Source organism: Mesoplodon densirostris, chromosome X (assembly GCF_025265405.1).
Source record: "Mesoplodon densirostris isolate mMesDen1 chromosome X, mMesDen1 primary haplotype, whole genome shotgun sequence".
In the NCBI taxonomy this organism is placed as follows: domain Eukaryota; kingdom Metazoa; phylum Chordata; class Mammalia; order Artiodactyla; family Ziphiidae; genus Mesoplodon; species Mesoplodon densirostris.
The window spans coordinates 70598851-70617817 of record NC_082681.1 but is presented as its reverse complement, the minus strand read 5'-3'; the positions used below and the strand labels follow the sequence as shown (position 1 = coordinate 70617817).

The 18967-nt window shown below is 36.5% G+C and overlaps 1 protein-coding gene and 1 pseudogene across 1 annotated transcript; both read right to left on the bottom strand.

The window, feature by feature from the left end:
* Window positions 1–246: 246 nt before the first annotated feature.
* Window positions 247–7350, bottom strand: HMGN5 (high mobility group nucleosome binding domain 5). Its single transcript, XM_060087648.1, has 6 exons — window positions 7219–7350; window positions 5459–5488; window positions 4885–4914; window positions 4583–4636; window positions 2414–2551; window positions 247–1095 (listed from the first exon to the last, which is right to left on the bottom strand). The coding sequence occupies exons 1-6, from the start codon at window positions 7231–7233 to the stop codon at window positions 466–468; spliced, it is 897 nt and encodes a 298-aa protein (XP_059943631.1). The 5' UTR covers window positions 7234–7350; the 3' UTR covers window positions 247–465.
* A 3265-nt stretch (window positions 7351–10615) lies between these two features.
* LOC132482261 (small ribosomal subunit protein eS26-like) lies at window positions 10616–11027 on the bottom strand (annotated as a pseudogene).
* Between the last annotated feature and the right edge of the window lie 7940 nt (window positions 11028–18967).

Here is an 18967-nt window from a genome sequence, read left to right as displayed (position 1 = left end):
GCATCACATGAAAATAGTTCACCTTCTTTATAAAAGTAACCTAGAGAACCACAAGAATGTTTGAGGAAACTCTTTTGGGATCTCTCCATTTTGTGAAATTATCACATATAGGAGTAAAATTAAAATTCAAAGATTTAACACACAACTTACAGAAAAAGTGTATTCACTTACAAAGTTGAAAACATATTTTTCTATATATTCCACTATTATAATTACAAAATTTATAGATAAATGTTTCATGTTAGGAACTTTGTGACTAATAACCAGTATGAAGATGTTATGAAATTAAATTAGTGCTAAAGAAAAGCTGTGTTTATAAAATATTTGATAAAAATATTCATCTCTCTTACCGTTACAACATGAAGGTACATATTACCAAATTATGAAACCATATAGGGCAGCTTTAAACAATACTCAGAGACTCTACATTTTTTCTATCTTCTTTTTTGACCTCTTTTCTTTCGGCTATTTCTTTTCCAATTTCAGCCTTGCTTTCGTCTTCTTTTCCATCTCCTCCATCTTTCCTGTCTCCTTTTCTTCCCCTTTGCCTTCTTCATTTTTTCCATCTTCTCCTTTCTCTTTTTCATCTTCCTTCTCATTTATACCTTCATCCCCCTTTCCATCTTCATTCTCTTTTCCATTTCCTTTCTCTTTTCTATCATCTCCTTTTTTTTCATCTTCTGCTTTATCTTTTTCATCTTCTGATTCTTTGCCATTTTCTCCTTTCCCCTTTCCATTTTCATTCTCTTTTTCATCTCCTTTCTCTTTTTTATCTTCTCCCTCTTTGCCCTCTTCTCCTTTCCCTTTTCCATTTTCACCCTCTTTTTCATCTCCTGTGTCTTTCTTGTCTTCTTCCTCTTTTCCATCTTCTTCTTTCTCTTTTCCACCTTCATCTTCTTTTTCATTTTCTTTCCCTCTTCCGTCTTCTCCTTTCTCTTCTTCCTTGTTTTGATCTTCTCCATCTCCTTTCTGATCTTCTTTTTCATCTTCTTTTCCTTCTGCTGTCACTGTTTCTTTCTTTTCTCCTCTTTCTTCTTTGATATCTTCAATTTTTTCTTCTTCTATTTCCTTTATTTCTTTTTCAGGAGCTGCTGTCTATATGTATAGAGAAAAAAAACCAAGATTATATTTGTAAATTTGGAACCATTTCCCCTAAATACTTAGGATTATATCTGTTTTATGCAAAAAATAATACTTCATACATAAGAAAGTAATTTTCTGTGGAAAAGGCCTCCTAAACAACACATCATAAGGAAACCTTATAAGAAATAGGATTAATTAAAATATCTCCACACAAACATGCACAAATAGATATTTGGAACAATAAATTCGGGGAAACTTATTCATATAAATAATTTTCATTACAAATATGAGGAAACAGAGTAAATACAGAAAAAATGAGTAACATGCATGTAAACAAAATATATTCCTTGAAGAAATAATATATTTTATTTCTATAATAGTGTGATTTAGGTTTATTTTTTAAAAAGTTACTTGAAAAGTCTTCTACCATATATCATAGAATCACTTACAAAAGATTTTCCATACATGCATAGGTCTAGTTTATAGATTTGGCACTAAATCCCATTTTCATGTTTTTTAACTACAATACCTAGAAACATGGTATGCTATATATGTAAAGCAAGACCTATTGGAAACATACATAATGATTTGTTTTGCAATCTGAAGAGGAAATAAGAATCATATACGATCTTGAAAAGGTATTTACAAATAGCCCATGTGCTGACAAAAGCAATAAAGGATTGGTGTGTATTTAATAAGACAGTCATTAGATTATTAATAAGTCATAATCTCTGGCATTGTTCTATTAATATCAATGCTAACCCACTGCTCCCACTACCCATACCTGTAAATTCTCAAATTTTAAATTTGTTTTCTTTCTTTTCCCCTTAGAAACCATTATACTAGATGCTATAAACAGAATGTTTGTGTCCTCCAAAATTCATATGATGAAACCTAATGTCCAATGTGATGATATTTGGAGGTGGGGCCTTTGGGAGGTGATTAGGTCATCAGAGTAGAGCCCTCATGAAAGGGATTTGTGTCCTTATAAAAGAGGCCTCAGAGATCTCTCTCACCCTTTCTATCATGTCAGGACACAGTGAGAAAACTGCCATCCATAAACCAGAAAGCACGTCCTCATCAGACACCTAAAATGCTGGTGCCTTGATCTTGGATTTCCCAGCCTTCAGAACTGTGAGAAATAAATTTCTGTTGTTTATAAGCCACCCATCTGTGGTATTTTGTTACAGCAGCCTGGACAGACTGACACTATGGAGCCATAGTCATTTAATATTTCTCAATGTTTAAACTACAAGACAAACAAGATTTCTTTCAGTGGCACCCATTGTTAAACTTTCAAATGAACAAAACTGTTAATATTGGAAGATACCTCTATAATGTTGGCTTCTCCATTATCAGCAGTTTCACTGTTGTATTCTTCTTTAACCTCTTCTTTCTTGGTTTCAGCTATGGCTTTGGCACTTGCATCTGTGTTTTTTTCCATCATATCATTTTTTGTCTTCAATTTCTGTCCAGCAACACAAAACAATAAAAAAATAAATACACAATTTAACTGGTGTGTTGATTAAAAGGCCTGTTATTTTACCAGCTATTGTAATAATTTACGGAAAACCTTTAAAATATCCATATAAACTTAATATCAACAAAATTATCACTTGAAATTTTCAGTGTCATTATAAACCTGAAATGGTATTAAAATGAATAATATTCCTGATATAAATCAAAGAAAGTTTCTTTTAGGTGAGAAACAACAAGTTAGAATGCTGATCAGTGGCTACACAGGGCCAATTGCAAGCATCAGGTTACACTTTGATAAATTAACTTTCTTTGACTAGAGGGGACCAGTTTACCCCTGTCATGTCTAATAATTAGCAACAAGGTTTTTGACTGCTGAGCCTCCATTGGTAATAATTAAGAGAAATACTATGTTAGGGAGAGCAGCAATTTAGATATATTTGAAAGAGGTCACCTGGGGACATTAGTGATTCAATGTTTGGGTCTACAAGTTTCTGAATGACTTGAATCATAATTTCTTTACCAAGAAAGCTCTTTGCCTAAGTGTGTATGTAGTAGAAAGAGCACTGGGTTCAGGGTCCAGCAAGCATGTGTTTTAAATCTGGATCTGTTTCTTACTTGATGTGATCCTGAGCAAAAGCAGAAATCTCTTTGTGTTTATTTCTTCATATGTAAAAGAGAGTAATACCACCTACCTACAGGGATGTAATAAGGAGCAAATGATAAAATATATGTGAAATTACTTTAGAAACTGTAAAATGCAGTATAGATATGTTATTATTCTTTTAATACATGAGAAACTGAGAGCCAAGGAGGGTAAAGTGTTTTAAAGTGTTTTAAAGTCCATGATTATATATTATCTGTTTTATTCTATCACTGTCTTTTATTTTGAAAGGAAATAAACAGTGTTTATTATTTTAACAACTTATAAATTGAGTACTTAATTTTATAAATAGTGACGAGGAAATGCAAAATAGAAAAAAAACAAAAAGAACCTTTCTCTTCAGTTGTCACTTACTATGATTACTAAACCTATAGCTTAGCAATATCTTTTAATGAAGTATTTCAAAACATTTTATGAATACAACTGTAATTTAGTCTCTTCAACCACAAAATTATGGGATTAGATGATCTCTAACGTTCCTCCTAGCTTTTTGTGTGTGTGTGTGTGTGTGTGTGTGTGTGTGTGTTACGCGGGCCTCTCACTGCTATGGCCTCTCCCGCCGTGGAGCACAGGCTCCGGATTCGCAGGCCCAGGGGCCACGGCTCACAGGCCCAGCTGCTCTGCGGCACGCGGGATCCTCCCGGACTGGGGCAGAAACCTGCGTCCGCTGCAACGGCAGGCGGACTCTCAACCACCGTGCCACCAGGGAAGCCCCCTCCTACTTTTAACATTTTATGATGTTAAGAATTCAACTTATCCTTAAAACATCAATCATACCTCAATAAACCAGTTCTAAAAAAGAAATATGATCATATTATATTCACACATATTTACACATAAATAAATAAATATTGGGGAAAAAGTGAACTTAATATTGAGGCTATTTCTAATGTCTTTAACCACAACATTAGAGCACAGAATCCTGTATGAGATCAACTGTGTGAATTTGAAAATAATGTATGTGAAAGCACTTTGCAAACTGTAAAGTATTATCAAATGTTAGTTAGTATTATTGTCACAAAGCATTACTTTGGTTACTAGAGTTTACACCTTTTGTTTCCCCAGGAGTACTGGTATTATGACTATATGACGTCAAAAGCACGTATGTTTTATGGGTCTAGCCAACTAATATTTTGTTTTGTCTCTTCCTAATGAAAATGCCGAACCAGCAGACAACCACAGAACACAAACAAATATTTCTGACTCAAAGGGCTGACATGTACCATATGGTGTAATGTATAATGTAATATATCACTAACTGTAAAGAAAATAAAGCAAAATGAGCAACTGTATGCCTTTCCAAAAAACTATTTCTGAAGAAAAGCAAGTTTCTCTCAACAATGCATGCTGAATATTTACCCTTGGAGTTGATTTTCTTTTGGACTTCAACTCTGGTGTAATGGGCACAGGTAACTGGGGGAAAAGAAGGAAGAAATCATAAATGAAGACAGATCACTAACAATGAAATTCAGCCTCGTAATTAAAATAAATGGGTATAGTTCAAACCGAACACTAAGATAAAAACATTTCCTTGGTGAGAAAGATTTTCTTAAAACATCAAAAACAAATCTTGTATTAAATAACTAGTATTGTCTAGGATTCTCTGAATTTTAAAATTACATTTTACAATACACGGGCAGCTTTTTAAAAAGGCTACTTACAGCAGACAGTCTGGCTGATCTTCTCTTTGGCTATAAGTTAAAAATAATTATCAGTTAAGAGAATTATGGATACACGAAACTAGAAATATTTATATTGTGGTGAAAATATTTAGTGTACCACTACGTATATATTGTCATTAAGAAGCATTGTGTACTTGGTTTAAAAATATCAGAGTAAAAATATGTTTTGATTTTTCCCTCCTCTGGACCCTTCATACAGCTAAGGAAAAAATAATCCCAAATTACATTTCAATTGCTAGGCTAAATGAACACAAATCACTAGTAACAAGGAGTATATTTAGAAATGAAAATACAGCCCCTTCTTGCAAAATGACAAAGCAATTCTTTGGCTTAAAAGGAAGAAGCTCTCTCCAGATCTTAAGAACAAGGTCCTAAGTTCCATGGAGTTTGGAGTTTTCAATACCTACTATACTTCTGAGAGAGCTCACTGGCATACCATATTGGTACTCATATGGTACAAATATACTAACCAGCATTTAGTCTTTAGCTGCTTATGTGTCAAGTTTATAAACCCAGTGAATTTTTTTCAGATTCTAAAACTAAAGAAACTCACCTCCTGCCTCATATCACCTTGATCTGCAACCTATACAGGGGAGAAAACCACACAGAAATAAGGTCATCGATATAAACATATACTGATAGATCCGAAAATATTGCCTATAGATTGCAGTTGCAATATAACAGCTTGACTTTTTCCTGGATTCCTGCTCAAGTAGCCATGTGTTAGTACCTAGTAGCATGCTGTCTACTAAAGTACAAATTTGCACCAAGATGCAAATGAATTCCCAAGACATAAGTTTATACAACTGATAGTAAATTTCATCCTTTTGTGTAAATTTCATCTCCTAAAAACAAACCTTTTTAATTTTAAAATCCACCTGTTGTAGCCAGGGTTAAAGCCAAAAGGTGTGGGAGTGGGCAGAATGAAGGAGGAGCTTCATACAATCTCCCTGTCCGTTTAGCTTTATGCTCGAGATGCAATTGTACTTATCTGACCCTCTCTTCTAAATGGACTATTCTCCCCTCCAAGTTGTGCATACAACAACTACAACCCCCACAATGCCCTGGTGTGGGGGAACCCTCTTTGTTACAACGTCAATGCGTTATTCTGAGAAGCCGGCTGCGGATTTTAAAACTTCCCGCCACTACCTGCTACAAGGTTGCTGTCAGCTCTGTAAAATAGCAAGACCCATTGCACAAGCCTAGAAAAGTGCAGCGGCGGGAATCTCAGGCAGGGGGATGTTGATTAGAAACCATTGCTTTCCGTATCTGAGCAGCCCTTTAGCCTGGGAATTATCGAGCTATTGCACGAGTCATGCAGCCCCAGAGGACCGGGGAACTTCAGTCTTATTCCTATGTTCTAAAAATATGGAAGGCGGACGAATAGATAGGAATAATACCAAAACAATCATAACGCCTTACTTAGCACAGTGTTTTACAATTTTATCAAGCAACGAAACAGCGATCGATTTCACTTCTAAGGGAACCTCCCCCCCAAAAAAACAACACCGAGCGTGAATTTATTTCCCGTCCAAGAGAGAAGCCACGATCTTTTAAGTGAGGGTTTGCAGGAGACTTGTAGCCCTTGAATAGCTCATATCAATTCTGCGCGTCTAAAGTAAACAAATCCATGCTACCCTAACATCAGCAATAGTTTATCTGCCGCATTTCTCTTATCATCCTTCCATCTTTAGACAGTGAGTTAGCTTGGAGAGTCCCAGATCTCTCAGATCCAAAGTTGCTAATTACAGCTGTGAATCTCTCCCTTCTCTAGGACAGTTTGAAGTCTGCGCCGCCTAATGGCACAGGATTACCATTACATAGCCATCTGGCATGACAAGAAGCGGAGGAGGGAAAAAAAGGAAAAAGAAAACGGGAAGAACAAAGGCAAATACGGGAGAAAGCCATGGCTTTCGTTCCCCCAAACTGGACGGTTCCCGGAGAAAAGCTGGAGGCTGAGGAGGAAACTAGTGCCTGGAAGTGTGGTTGGGAGAAGTCTTCCAATAGGGTAAGCGGAGGAAGGGGGTGGGGTAGGAAGCGACAGCACAGCGCTATGACTGTTTGTAATTCAGCATGGAGACACCTCTCAAGTGATTCTTACCCTTAAACAAAACAAGCCAAAAGTGAACTACTAGTTGCGTGAGAGACCATCCTCAACCTTACACCAGCCGATATTTGCCCTTCCCTCCCCTTCCATTCAGCACATCACAAAATCGAACTAGAAGCCAAAATGCTTTAAAAAAAATACATCTGCCGATTAGGAAATATGTATTTCAGTCTCTAATCCCCCTTCTATCTTACTATTTCACTTACCTTTCTTTTGGGCATTGTTGCAGCTCTCTAGAGGAGATCTTAACAGCAGGAAAAAAGCCGAAAGCAGTCTCTACCCGACCGCTCAGAGAGCAACTGAGTTTTCAATGAATGAACTAATTGCAGCACGACCTGTGCTCGCCTCCAAAAAAAAAAAAATCCCTTGTTATTGGCAACATTAAACGCACCAGACGCAACCAGACTACGTGAATGGTTAGCAGGAGTGGGAGCCAAATTGGAGTGACAGGCTGTCAGGCCAATAAGGGGAGGTGACCAGCCCAGGGGGCGAGGCCCACGGATTTGCCCGAAGCCCTCGTACGCTGCCAGCTCCGACCGCTGGTGGGGTAGAGGAGCCCCCAGACTTCGTGGATGCAAAGTGCTGAAGCATAAAACCGGCGGGAAAGCTGGAATTGTCTTGATCGTTTTTTTTTGTTGTTGTTGTTGTTGTTTTCCTTTTATGTAGTAATGACAGGCGAAAGTCATTGCCCTTGCTTTCTCCACGGTCTCTAAAAGCCTCACTTTACTTCCTGGAGACAAAGTGCTTTAGAGACATTATTGAGCCTAGGCTCCAGTCTTTCCATTCTATCTTTGGCAGAAGGATGTAGATGAACTGAGAGGAGCACTCATTCAGAAAGTAGAAAAGAGTGGAGCTGTTTCTCAGGTTGTGGGAACTTTCTGCCAAAGCAGAATTGTAGTCCTGGCAGGATCAGGGTGCCAAACGGCGCGTCTCCCGCAGATGGAGAGCAACAAACTGGGAGCTGTAAGAGCAGGAGGAACCTGAAGGTGGGGACATTTGATAGATACCATTATCCCACTTGGTGGTAGTCCACCAGGAATTCAAAGGGACCCCACGTGAGGTTTGTAATACCAGGGGTCTATCCCGAGGAAAAGTGCTGATACAATGGATTATGAATCCAAAGGTGGTATTTAGTGAAGGGACTAGGGAAGTTGCCATACATGAAAGTGTTTGGGACTCAAGATAAAGCAATTAAAGCACTCACCTATGGTGCAAATTTAAGGATGTGCCCCAAACTCAGGAGATTAGGATGAGGCAATTGAAGTGAATCATGCAAGTGCAGGGCAGGATCTTGATTTTATTTAAAATTGATATTTTGTTCATCATGGACTTTTTTTTGCATTAGTTAGGTCTTTAAAATAGTACTTTAAAAATGTATCTTCATTATCGAGTTTTGGGGTGCCTCTTATAACTTGTGCCTAAGGAGAGTGCCCCCTAACATCACCCTAGTCCTAGCCATCATTAGGTGGCTTTCTACTCTAAAAGAGGCTTCTATCTGCATTCCCAAGTTAGTTCCTGAGACCTAAAGTTTGTGAGAGTGGGGGTGGGGATTTGTGAATTAGGTACTTGAGGATACTTATGAGTAAAAATGTAGGATCCTGAAGCACCTTTTTAGAATGCCTTACTTTGGATTTTGTAACAGCTAATTGGGTTTAAACTTGTTTCAGCCACAGCCAAAATTAGGGCTTCCCTGGTGGCACAGTGGTTGAGAGTCCGCCTGCTGATGCAGGGGACACGGGTTCGTGCCCCGGTCCAGGAAGATCCCACATGCCACGGAGCGGCTGGGCCCGTGAGCCATGGCTGCTGAGCCTGTGCATCCGGAGGCTGTTCTCCGCAAGGGGAGAGGCCACAACAGTGAGAGGCCCGCGCATAAAGCAAAAAAAAAAAAAAAAAAAGGAAATTAATCCTTTGAACAGTTACTTAAAGGAATAAATCTATTTGTGTTCATGTGGATTAAAACATTGCAATCATCAGTTTTTAAAATATTCATATCTACTTTAGAATACCAAACCATCCCTTCAAACTAAAATATAGCCTAACAGAAGAACCCATTATTTTTTACCTTTACACATTCTTCCCCAGCACGTGTGGAATTAAACAGATCGGGTAGTAAACACTGTTTGCAGCTCAATTTCCCTCCTCCAACCCTATATTACATTCTGATTCAAGTAGGTAAATCAGAAAAAAACATTTAAATTGCTTCCTTTTCCCACAGTTATTGGGATCATCCCTAGATTCTCTAGATGCCTCTTTAACTCTTATGGTGAAGGCATTACTGGGTGAGCCTAGATAGGTTTCAATCATTTTATTTTCCAAGAGTTAGAAAGTAAACATAAAATTTGGGTTCAATATAAGGATTGCTTCATAAGGATAAGGAGAAACATGAAGAGAATGAAAAATGTGTCAACACTGGAACACACTCAACAAATTTGTATTTAGCATTATTTTGTGAGTTGGATTTTGTTATTATAGACTAGCCTATGAAACTGCTGTGGTATGCAAAGTAGCATTACATGGTTTCTGCCCTTAAGAATTTTTATAATTGTGTAGGAGAAAGCAAGCAGATACAAACATTTGTAAATCAAGGTTGCTTGTATCATGTGAGTGGTACAATCTAATTTCAATAATAAAACAGATGAGAACTATGGTTTAGGACTGAGATCACTGGAGAAGGTTTTTGTTGAGGAGGTAGTATTTGACTTGGCTCTGAACTGTTGGATAGACTGTTATAGCAAATGCAGAGGCAGGAAAACTTTGTACTTGCTCAGGAACAGAATGACTAGTCCAGGTGGATTGAAATAAATGATCGTGAGGAGTCTTGGGAGGTAAGGCTTAGTTTGGAGGCAAAGAAGAAACGTGCAGGTCAGTGGGGTCTAAGATTCCTCTTAAGTTTGTGAGCAACTTTCTTTTTTGGTCCATTTCCCTTCCTTGCAGTCTAACCTGTTGCATCTGTGATTTATGTCCTATCAGATTGAAACAATAGTCATGCATGCATACAAAAATTTTCTAAGGTTGAAACATTTCTCTAATTCCTGACCCCCCACCACCATGTTCTTTTTTCCAACCATTAACCAGGGTAGTCTTTCGTAGAAACCAACCTGCCCTAGGCTTTTTGCCTTTGCTATATTTTTACCTCCGATTTCAGCCCCATTGTCTTATATCTCTGCTTATCAAATGTCTATCAAACTGTTCAGACCCAAGTCAAATATCACTTCTTTGACAAAAGCCTTATCCAATCATTTCAGCCCTAAAATATTCTACCTTCTTGTTACACTACATAATTTAAATTGTACCACTCATATGACACAAGCAGGCTTTGATATTTTCTATTTTCTCCCCAACTATTCAGTCGTATAACTTCACGTTGATTTAAAATTTTATATACTTATTTCTCCTTACCTAAATATATTCTTAGCACAATACACTCTATATATCTCCTGTAGACTTTACTAAATTTAAAAACTATTTTTCTAAAATTGATAAATTATTCCTTAAGTATTTTTTTTGTATAATTGTCAAGGTGAGAATTTTTTTTGGCTCATTAAAAAAATACATTGGCTTATTTCTCTCTTTTTTTTAAGTATAATTTCCACTTTGTTGTCTTTCCAGGGAACAGTATTTCTTTAGTCTTTAAGGACTTAGCTCCTTACATGGGCTTTGGTGGATGTCGTGGGGCTGCACCAGCAGGTCTAAATCGGGATGGATGTGTTCGGTCCTTCCGGGCTTTCTGAGAACGATTCCTGACTACCTTGCTGTGAATGGCACAACTCACGCAGCAATGCAGTTTCACATACAGCTTGGGAAGCACATAGGCGTCGAAAACACTCGCTTCGGAAATATCCCTAAAGGCTGTGGCCTCTACGATGTTCTGAATGACGAACTTCTTAATAGCCTTATCCTTGGGCACGCAACAGGCACAATTGGTACAGTGAATAGGCTACACGTGGCCGCGGCTCTTTTTGGCACGACCATTGTTCCTTCTTTTCTTGGTCATCTTGGAAGCGAGGAGGCAAAAGAGGAGCTATTTCTCTTTTTAAAATTATTTATTCATGACTATGAAGGTTAATTGCTAGCCAGTTCTCTACAGAGCTCTCTAATTTCTCCTGGGCATTAAGAATGCCTACTGCCATCCTCAAAACTTACAGGAACTGTAGCATGCCCATTTAGTAACCACTGGGAAATGACACAGGAAAATATGAACAGTTATAAAGGAAAGACACCAACATTAAATTGTTTGAGACAGAGAATCCAAAAGAAAATATTAAGTGTCTATGAGAAAAGAGATGTTAGGCAGTTAAGGTAAAAGAGGTCATCAAATGTTCTATATATTCTAGCTTAAAATGATATATATGTGCATAATTCAAAGTATTTCTCCAAATAAAGCTTTGCATCAATGGCATCTCAAAAAAACGGATTGATTAGTAATGAATATCTTCTTTTCCATATTAAATTATGTTTAATTTTGGCCACATCCATTACCATTATTATTATTATATTTCTGAAAAATGAAAAAAAGTCAGAAAACTACCTATTTTTGTTTGAAAATAATGAGGTAAAACTTCCATTATATAATTAAAATTTGTGTTTTAAATACATTGTCACTTGGTATTTTCACAGGGCAAAATAAATAGTAAGACTACAGTGAGCCAAAATACATAAATACACTTATTTTGAGCCTTATATAAGATTGATCTGAGGAATTTGCTTAGATTGATGACAGTACTTACCTGAGACTCTGGAAAAATTATAATCCTGAAGACCCAAAGCTTCCCATATCCTATGTTTATTCACAGCAGGCCAGAGATTAATAAAATAGTGAATTAATGAGCTACGCCCGATATGAAGGATCTGGAAAGTATGTTTCCAAAGGTAAAAATAAATGAGGCTGCTTTCTAGGGGGAAAAGGAATATAATACAATTTTATGTTTTTAATTGCAAAATGTCTACCTATTTTTAAAGTAATTATTTGAAGAAATCCTATTTTTAGGCTCTCAGACCTTAAAGCTTAAAGGAGGCTGTTGAAGATTTTTTAGTTTAATCCCCTTGGAATACAGATGAATAAACTGTAGTCCAGGGAGTTAAATGACATGACGAATATCATCTATTGAATGCACAGCAGGCTTTTTTGGTTTTGTACTAAAAAATGTATCTATGGTTGTGATATTGACAAATGTACAACATATACAGAATTGTTAGTAACTATGTGGCATATTTAGTAAATAGAAATTTTGTTCAATTGCTGGCCATCAGCCTACTTCAGATACTTTTTTAATGCTTATTCACTGGATCCTCCATTCATCTATAATCTTAAACTTGAATTCTCTAGTCAGTTTCAATTACCTCAAGAAAGTAGAAAACTTAGGGAAGAGAACTTCTACTTTCACGTTTTCTTCTTTTTTCCTTTTTGGTCTTGGGTAGTTCCAAGGAATGTGGGTTTTTATCCTAGAACTTGACAAATACTTGCCTATGCTGTCCTCTTTCTTTTGCCAGCAAAGAAATTTTCAAATAAAATTGCAGATGAGCTTTCACTTTGGTTAAAATTATTCAAAGATTTCCAACTTCCAGTAGGTATCCTCATTTATTTGAAGAGTTTAAAAGTTTCTCACTTTAGGGATAAAGGATTCTGGTTCCCTTAAATTCACTGAATTCTATCTATTGAACTTTAAAAAAAATAAATTTAGTTATTTAGTTAGTTTTGACTGTGTTGCATCTTCGTTGCTGTGCACGGGCTTTCTCTAGTTGCAGCGAGTGGGAACTAATCTTCGTTGTGGTGTACAGTGGTTTCTCTTGTTGTGGAGCATGGGTTATAGGCACGCGGGCTTCAGTAGTTGTGATGTGTGGGCTCCAGAGCGCAGGCTCAGCAGTTGTGGCACAGGGGCTTAGTTGCTCCGCAGCATGTGGGATCTTCCCCGTCCAGGGATCGAGCCCTTGTCCTCTGCATTGGCAGGAGGACTCTTAACCACTTCCCACCAGGGAAGTCCTATCTATTGAACTTAATTTGTGTTTTGGTATGATTCATATCTGTTTTTGCATCAAATATGAGACTTTTAAAATCTTAATTTTTAAAAAATATTTTACCATCAGCTTTATATTACAGAAGCATAGATGTTGGTCCATAGCTTATAAACTACTAAATGTATATTGGGACACTTCTACAAGTTGTGTGAATATCATGGTATGCTAACACAGTGGCATCTTTAGTTTAAAACAATTATCTTTTGGCTTTTTGTATTTTAATTTATCTTAATGCTCCAGGCTTCTTCTATCTCATTAGAAAGCTAACTAATGCTGGTTATCCTTGTAAGAATAATTTATTAAAAAAGAATTAGCAGGGAATCCCCGGAAGTCCTATGGTTAAGACTTGGTGCTTTCACTGCCGTGGGCTAGGGTTGGATCCCTCGTTGGGGAACTAAGATCCCAGAAGCCATGCAGTGTGGCCAAAAAATAATAATAATAATAAAAAATTGATAAATACCCCATGCTGCCCATATGAGACTGCAGCCTATTTTCAAGAAAAGATAGATTAGTTTTTTGGTGTAGTCCAACTGTCCACCAATGGGGGTTGATTAGAAACAATCACCTTTCACAGAGAAAATAGCAGTGAACTGTCAAATAGGTTGTACATTGAAAACCAATGTATTCACTACTAAAAAATTCAATTTGTATACTGATACCATTTTAATCAGAGGTTAAAGTTAAATGCTGGATTTTTAAGATGCTCATAGAAATGATTCTCTTAACTTTGTGTCATGCTAGATTTTTTTTCCTCCCTTTTCTGTTTCTGGCCTTATATATCAGATTGCTCTATAATAAGCACCATGCAACCCTCCAAATTGTTTTATTTTATTGTAAATTACTTGAAGCCATCAACTAAAATTCATTTAAATTTAGACATATTTAAAGTGTGATAACATAAAGTTAAAACTAGTTTTCTTCAATTTTCAAACTGTAGATATAAATGTTCTGATGAAGTAGTAAACATAAAGTCAATTTTTGTTTTGGGAAATTGGCAACTATATTATTTTACTCACTAAATGTATATGCCTTCAAGAGGATAAATGAACAAATAGCTGTACAACAAAGGTGCTAAAATGCTTTACAGTGTACAGAAAAGAAAGAAAGAGTGCAGGGAGCAAGAGAGAAAAGAAGATCCACTGGAGAAGAACCATTAAGAAATGATCTCATAAGAGTCATTTTGGGAGAATTATTTATATACATCTCTGTGTTCTTAAATTCTAAGGACATGGTGGAAAACATTTAATGCAAGGTTTTTCCTATTATTTTTAAAGGAATCATTCTTTTTTTGGTTTGTTTGTTGCTATCTTGTTTTTATTGTCAGTCTATGTTCAACTGGTTTGTTAAACAATAGCTGACATGCTTCATTCATTTCCCATTTACTTAAAACCTAGGAAATTATAATTTATATTGAAGTGAGTAACCATTCAAGCAAATGGGCATGCTCAATTTTTACACATTTTAGTGACAATAGTATGTTTACATATATTAATTATTTTAAATAAACTAAACATATCTTTGGAATTTCTTCCCTTTGTTTCAGAGTTAAATTGTCTAAATGCAAATAAGAAGATAGTTTTAAAAATATGCCCATAGTTATTTGTTGGATTATATATTGTTTAGTCTATTTCATGTATGGATTCATTGCTGATTCAAATTGAAGGAAAAATAGAATTGTTTCTTCAGTCTCCTTTTTTTTAATGTTCTAGTCCACTTTTAAATATATTGTAACATTAATTGCCATTCAGCACTTGATTTCTCCTCTATAAGGCCCACACTGGAGATTTTTAGAAAGTAATAAAATACATGCTATTTTTGTTCATGAGGTATGTTTTGTTCTGTGAAAAATATTATTTGTGTAACTCTTAAAAAAGGAAACATTGGGCTTCCCTGGTGGCGCAGTGGTTGAGAGTCCGCCTGCCGATGCAGGGGACACGGGTTCGTGCCCCGGTCTGGGAAGAAGCCACGTGCTGTGAATCGGCTGGGCCCGTGAGCCATGGCTGCTGAGCCTGCGCGTCTGGAGCCTGTACTCCGCGACGGGAGAGGCCACAACAGTGAGAGGTCCGCGTACTGCAAAAAAAAAAAAAAAAAAAAATTATTTTTTGAGTTTATGCTAACTTTTGCCCATAAAAGTAGTATCCTGTTATATTTAATCATATTAATTTCATATTTAAAATAACTGTGGCAGGATAATTTCTTTAAATATTAATTTGTATTTTGTTTCCATTTGAAGAATTTAGCAAAATCTTTGTGTTTCCTCCCCTCAGTCAGTTCCTGATGGCTATGCTTTGAGAATTACACTGGCTGAGATCTCAGAATTTGTGGAACTTGTCTATCAAAGGGAAGAAGGGGTCCCAAAGAATAGAAGAGAGAGAAAGAACCATAGTGTAGGAGACTTTGAACTTTCCTCAAAGCAGAGGCGCTGACAGGGGATGGAATACTGAGACCAGACACTACTTGCACATAGTGTCCCAGATTAAAATGTGGCTGTGGGATGCCAAATTAGGTAGTAGGAATACTGTAAGAGGGGTATTTCTTAGAATGATTGGAACAGAAGCTCTTCAGAGACAGGCAGCAAGAATCAGCACTGGAGAGCAGCACCACATTATACTCCTACCAACAGAGACGCATGACCACTTCTTTTACCTTGGCCAGCATTTAGTGTCTTAAAATGTATTAATTTCACGTCTTTAATTATGTGTGAAGTTGAACATCTTTATATAGGTTTGATGGCCATTCGTATTTTTTGTGTGTGAATTATTTGACCATATTCTTTATTTTTCTATTGGATTTTTCTCTTTCATCTTTTGAACATTTTATAGTGGTATGTTTATCCAGACAAAAGATTTAAGTTTTTAGGTAGTCTTATCACCTTTTCTATACGATTTCTTGGTTGTGTTTTTGTTTAGAAGAACTTTGCCATTCCAAAATTATAAACATATCCATTCATACTTCTGCCTAGAAATTATATAGTTTCACTTTTTATGTTTAAATATTTGTTCAGTCCTGTGAACCTTAATTTTTTAGAAGAGTGAGTGGTGATACAGCTTAGTTTTTTTCCAAAATATCAGCCAGTTGTCTCAGCACAGAACTTATCTTCTCTAAGTGTAGAAATTAAGGCCTAGAGCAATAAAGCAACTCACCTAAAATTTCTAAGTACGTTATTAGCAAAGTTGAGAATAGAAATCAGGGTTTCTACATCAACTTTTGGCCTGTAATTTTTCCAACAAAGTACACTGACTCATTGTCACCTCTTCTGCTTAATTAAGTACTTTCCTGGAATGACAGTAGTGTGATTTAATCTAACCCAGTAGAAATTGGACGAAAAACCCTTTTAATTTTAAACAATTATCTGCTTGCCCCCAGGAGTGTGTGAAATAGAAAATGATTTATTTCCTTGTATAGGGAAGATTTATACCAGGAACTTCAGGGAGAGAGACCAGCTGGACTTTAGATTAGCGCTTGGCATAAGTTGGGAAGGTAATGATCACTACACTATCATAAGAGGGATCGGGGTGGGAATGGGAGCAAGATAAAAGAGGGGACTTCTTTATATTTTTCTCTTGGGTCAGAACTTCAAGGGTCACTACTTAGAGATTATTACTAAGATATTTCCTAGTTTCCTCCAGATTAAATTAATTATGACAGCTACCATTTATTGGAAGCTTACTATGTGTCAGGTACGATTTAGGCTTTATATCTCTGGTCCTCAGTTTACAGGCGATACAGCTAGTAATTGCTGAGCCAGAATTCAAACTCAACATGAGTTTGACTCCAGAGCCTGTTCTCTTTTAATTATATCATAGATCTTTCAACCTTTATTTTATCCAGTCATTCTGCTTTTGAATCTTAGTTCAGAAATTCATTTTTATAAGAAAACTCAGCACAAAAAATTTACTAATGTAATTAATTTGATAGAGAATTGTATTTGGTTTCCTGCCTTGCAGTTTTACATTTTCAATTCTCTTTGAGGCACAGTGCCATCTTAACACCAACTGTGAAATAGCTACTAGATCAATGCTTGTAGAATGTAATTATCCTGACCACAGCTGTAATTCACATTCATTCATTACACAAATATTCATTGAGTACTTCCCAGGGCCCAGCCACCACATTAGGCACTGAGGATACAAAGATTTGGCTCTGGTTCTTAAGGGACTCACAATCTAGTACAGAGATAGGTGTGCCTACAAAAATTACAATGTAATCTGAGATGTGATATAATCTGAGATGTGATAATGTGATATAATGTGCAAAATAGGGAATCAGAGTAAAAAGCAAATAACACTAAAAGTGGGGGTGCCAGGAAGGTAAAGACAAAAGAAGAGAGATGGGTATTCCAAGTAAAGAATTACTAATAATTCCATATATATTTACTTACCCTAAAGAAGTAGTATTTGTTAAAATACTGACATGCTAATTATTTATTTTTCATAGCACACTTAAATAAATAACTATTAGAATACTTGCCAATGTATCCCACGAATTATCTTGTGGACTACCTGTGATACCGTGTCTACACTTTGAGAAGCATTCCTCTATTAGAGGCACTGGTGTTGTTCCCAGAGCTCAGTGTAGATGCCTGGGGTTTTATATAACTGGACAATTCAATGACCATTGCGCTATGTATTTTTCAGGCAGCACTGAATGGGGAGTGTTTCTTTTGTCTTGCTTGATTAGAGAGAAGTGGGACTCTGCCTTGAGTACAGCCAGGTAAACCTCTGCAAAGGAACTTGATGAAATTGAGGAGGACTATATAAGTGCCCAGCCAAAAAAGAAAATGTGATCGTGGTCAGGTACTATTTTAGGGAAGCACAGGGAGGTGTGCAATAATTCAGTTTCCTTGTATAAGATGTGGACTAGATAAGACTGGCAAGCCTATGATGTGTATACCATTATATATATACCACATAATTTAATTGACATGTGAAAAATTAAAACCATTATCTTTTTAACTTAATAATTCTGTGTTTTGTTTTTGTTGCCAATTCACTTCAATATTTCAATTAAAATTTTAAATATAAAAATGGTTGTGATTTTAGTAAATTGGATTTCCATTAAAATTGTTTTATTATCATGAGCATGAAAATATCTGCTTGTTTTCAACGAGTACAAAATATGGATGAACCTATTGATGATGAATCCATGAATAAATTTACATCTGGTAAACAAGAGTTACACTAAAAAAACACAGTGTTTATGCATATTACAAAACTTTACTATAAACATCAGCTGACTAAATATTGAAATCTAGCCTGTTTAAAATCATGCTATTAGCTGTAATGCCATTCCTCAATTGTGTTATTGGGCTCTTTGGTTACAAGCACTAATTACAACCAGTTTAGGACCTTCTCATTGAATTTGAACACTATGATTTGGTTTAATACTGAACATTATTTTTAATTGGGGTATAGTTGCTTTACACTGTTGTTAGTTTCTGCTGTACAATGCAGTGAATCAGCTATCTGTATACATATATCCCCTCTCTTGGCTCCCTAACAAACCTCCCCAACCCACCCATCTAGGTCACCACAGAGCACTGAGCTGAGCGCTCTATGTTCTACAGCAGGTTCCCACTAGCTACATGTTCTACACATGGTAATGTATGCATGTCAATCCCAACCTCCCAGTTCATCCCACCCCCTCTTCCCCCCCATGTCCACATGCCTGTTCTCTACATCTCTGACTCTATTCCTGTCCTGCAAATAGGTTTCATCTGTACCATTTTTCTAGATCCAACATATATGTGTTAATATACAATATTTGTTTTTCTCTTTCTGACTTAACTTCACTCTGTATGACAGACTCTAGGTCCATCCACATCTCTACGAATTACACAATTTCATTCTTTTTATGGCTGAGTAATATTCCACTGAGTATACATACCACATCTTCTTTATCCATTCATCTGTTGATGGATATTTAGGTTTCCTCCTTGTC

What these genes read in the sequence shown, in the direction of transcription:
- HMGN5 (XM_060087648.1), bottom strand. An exon ending in AAAGAAAATCAACTCCAAGG is followed by an intron (nt 2,552 to 4,582) that starts GTAAATATTCAG and finishes GTTGCTGGACAG; the next exon opens with AAATTGAAGACAAAAAATGA. An exon ending in GAGAAGCCAACATTATAGAG is followed by an intron (nt 1,096 to 2,413) that starts GTATCTTCCAAT and finishes CTATACATATAG; the next exon opens with ACAGCAGCTCCTGAAAAAGA.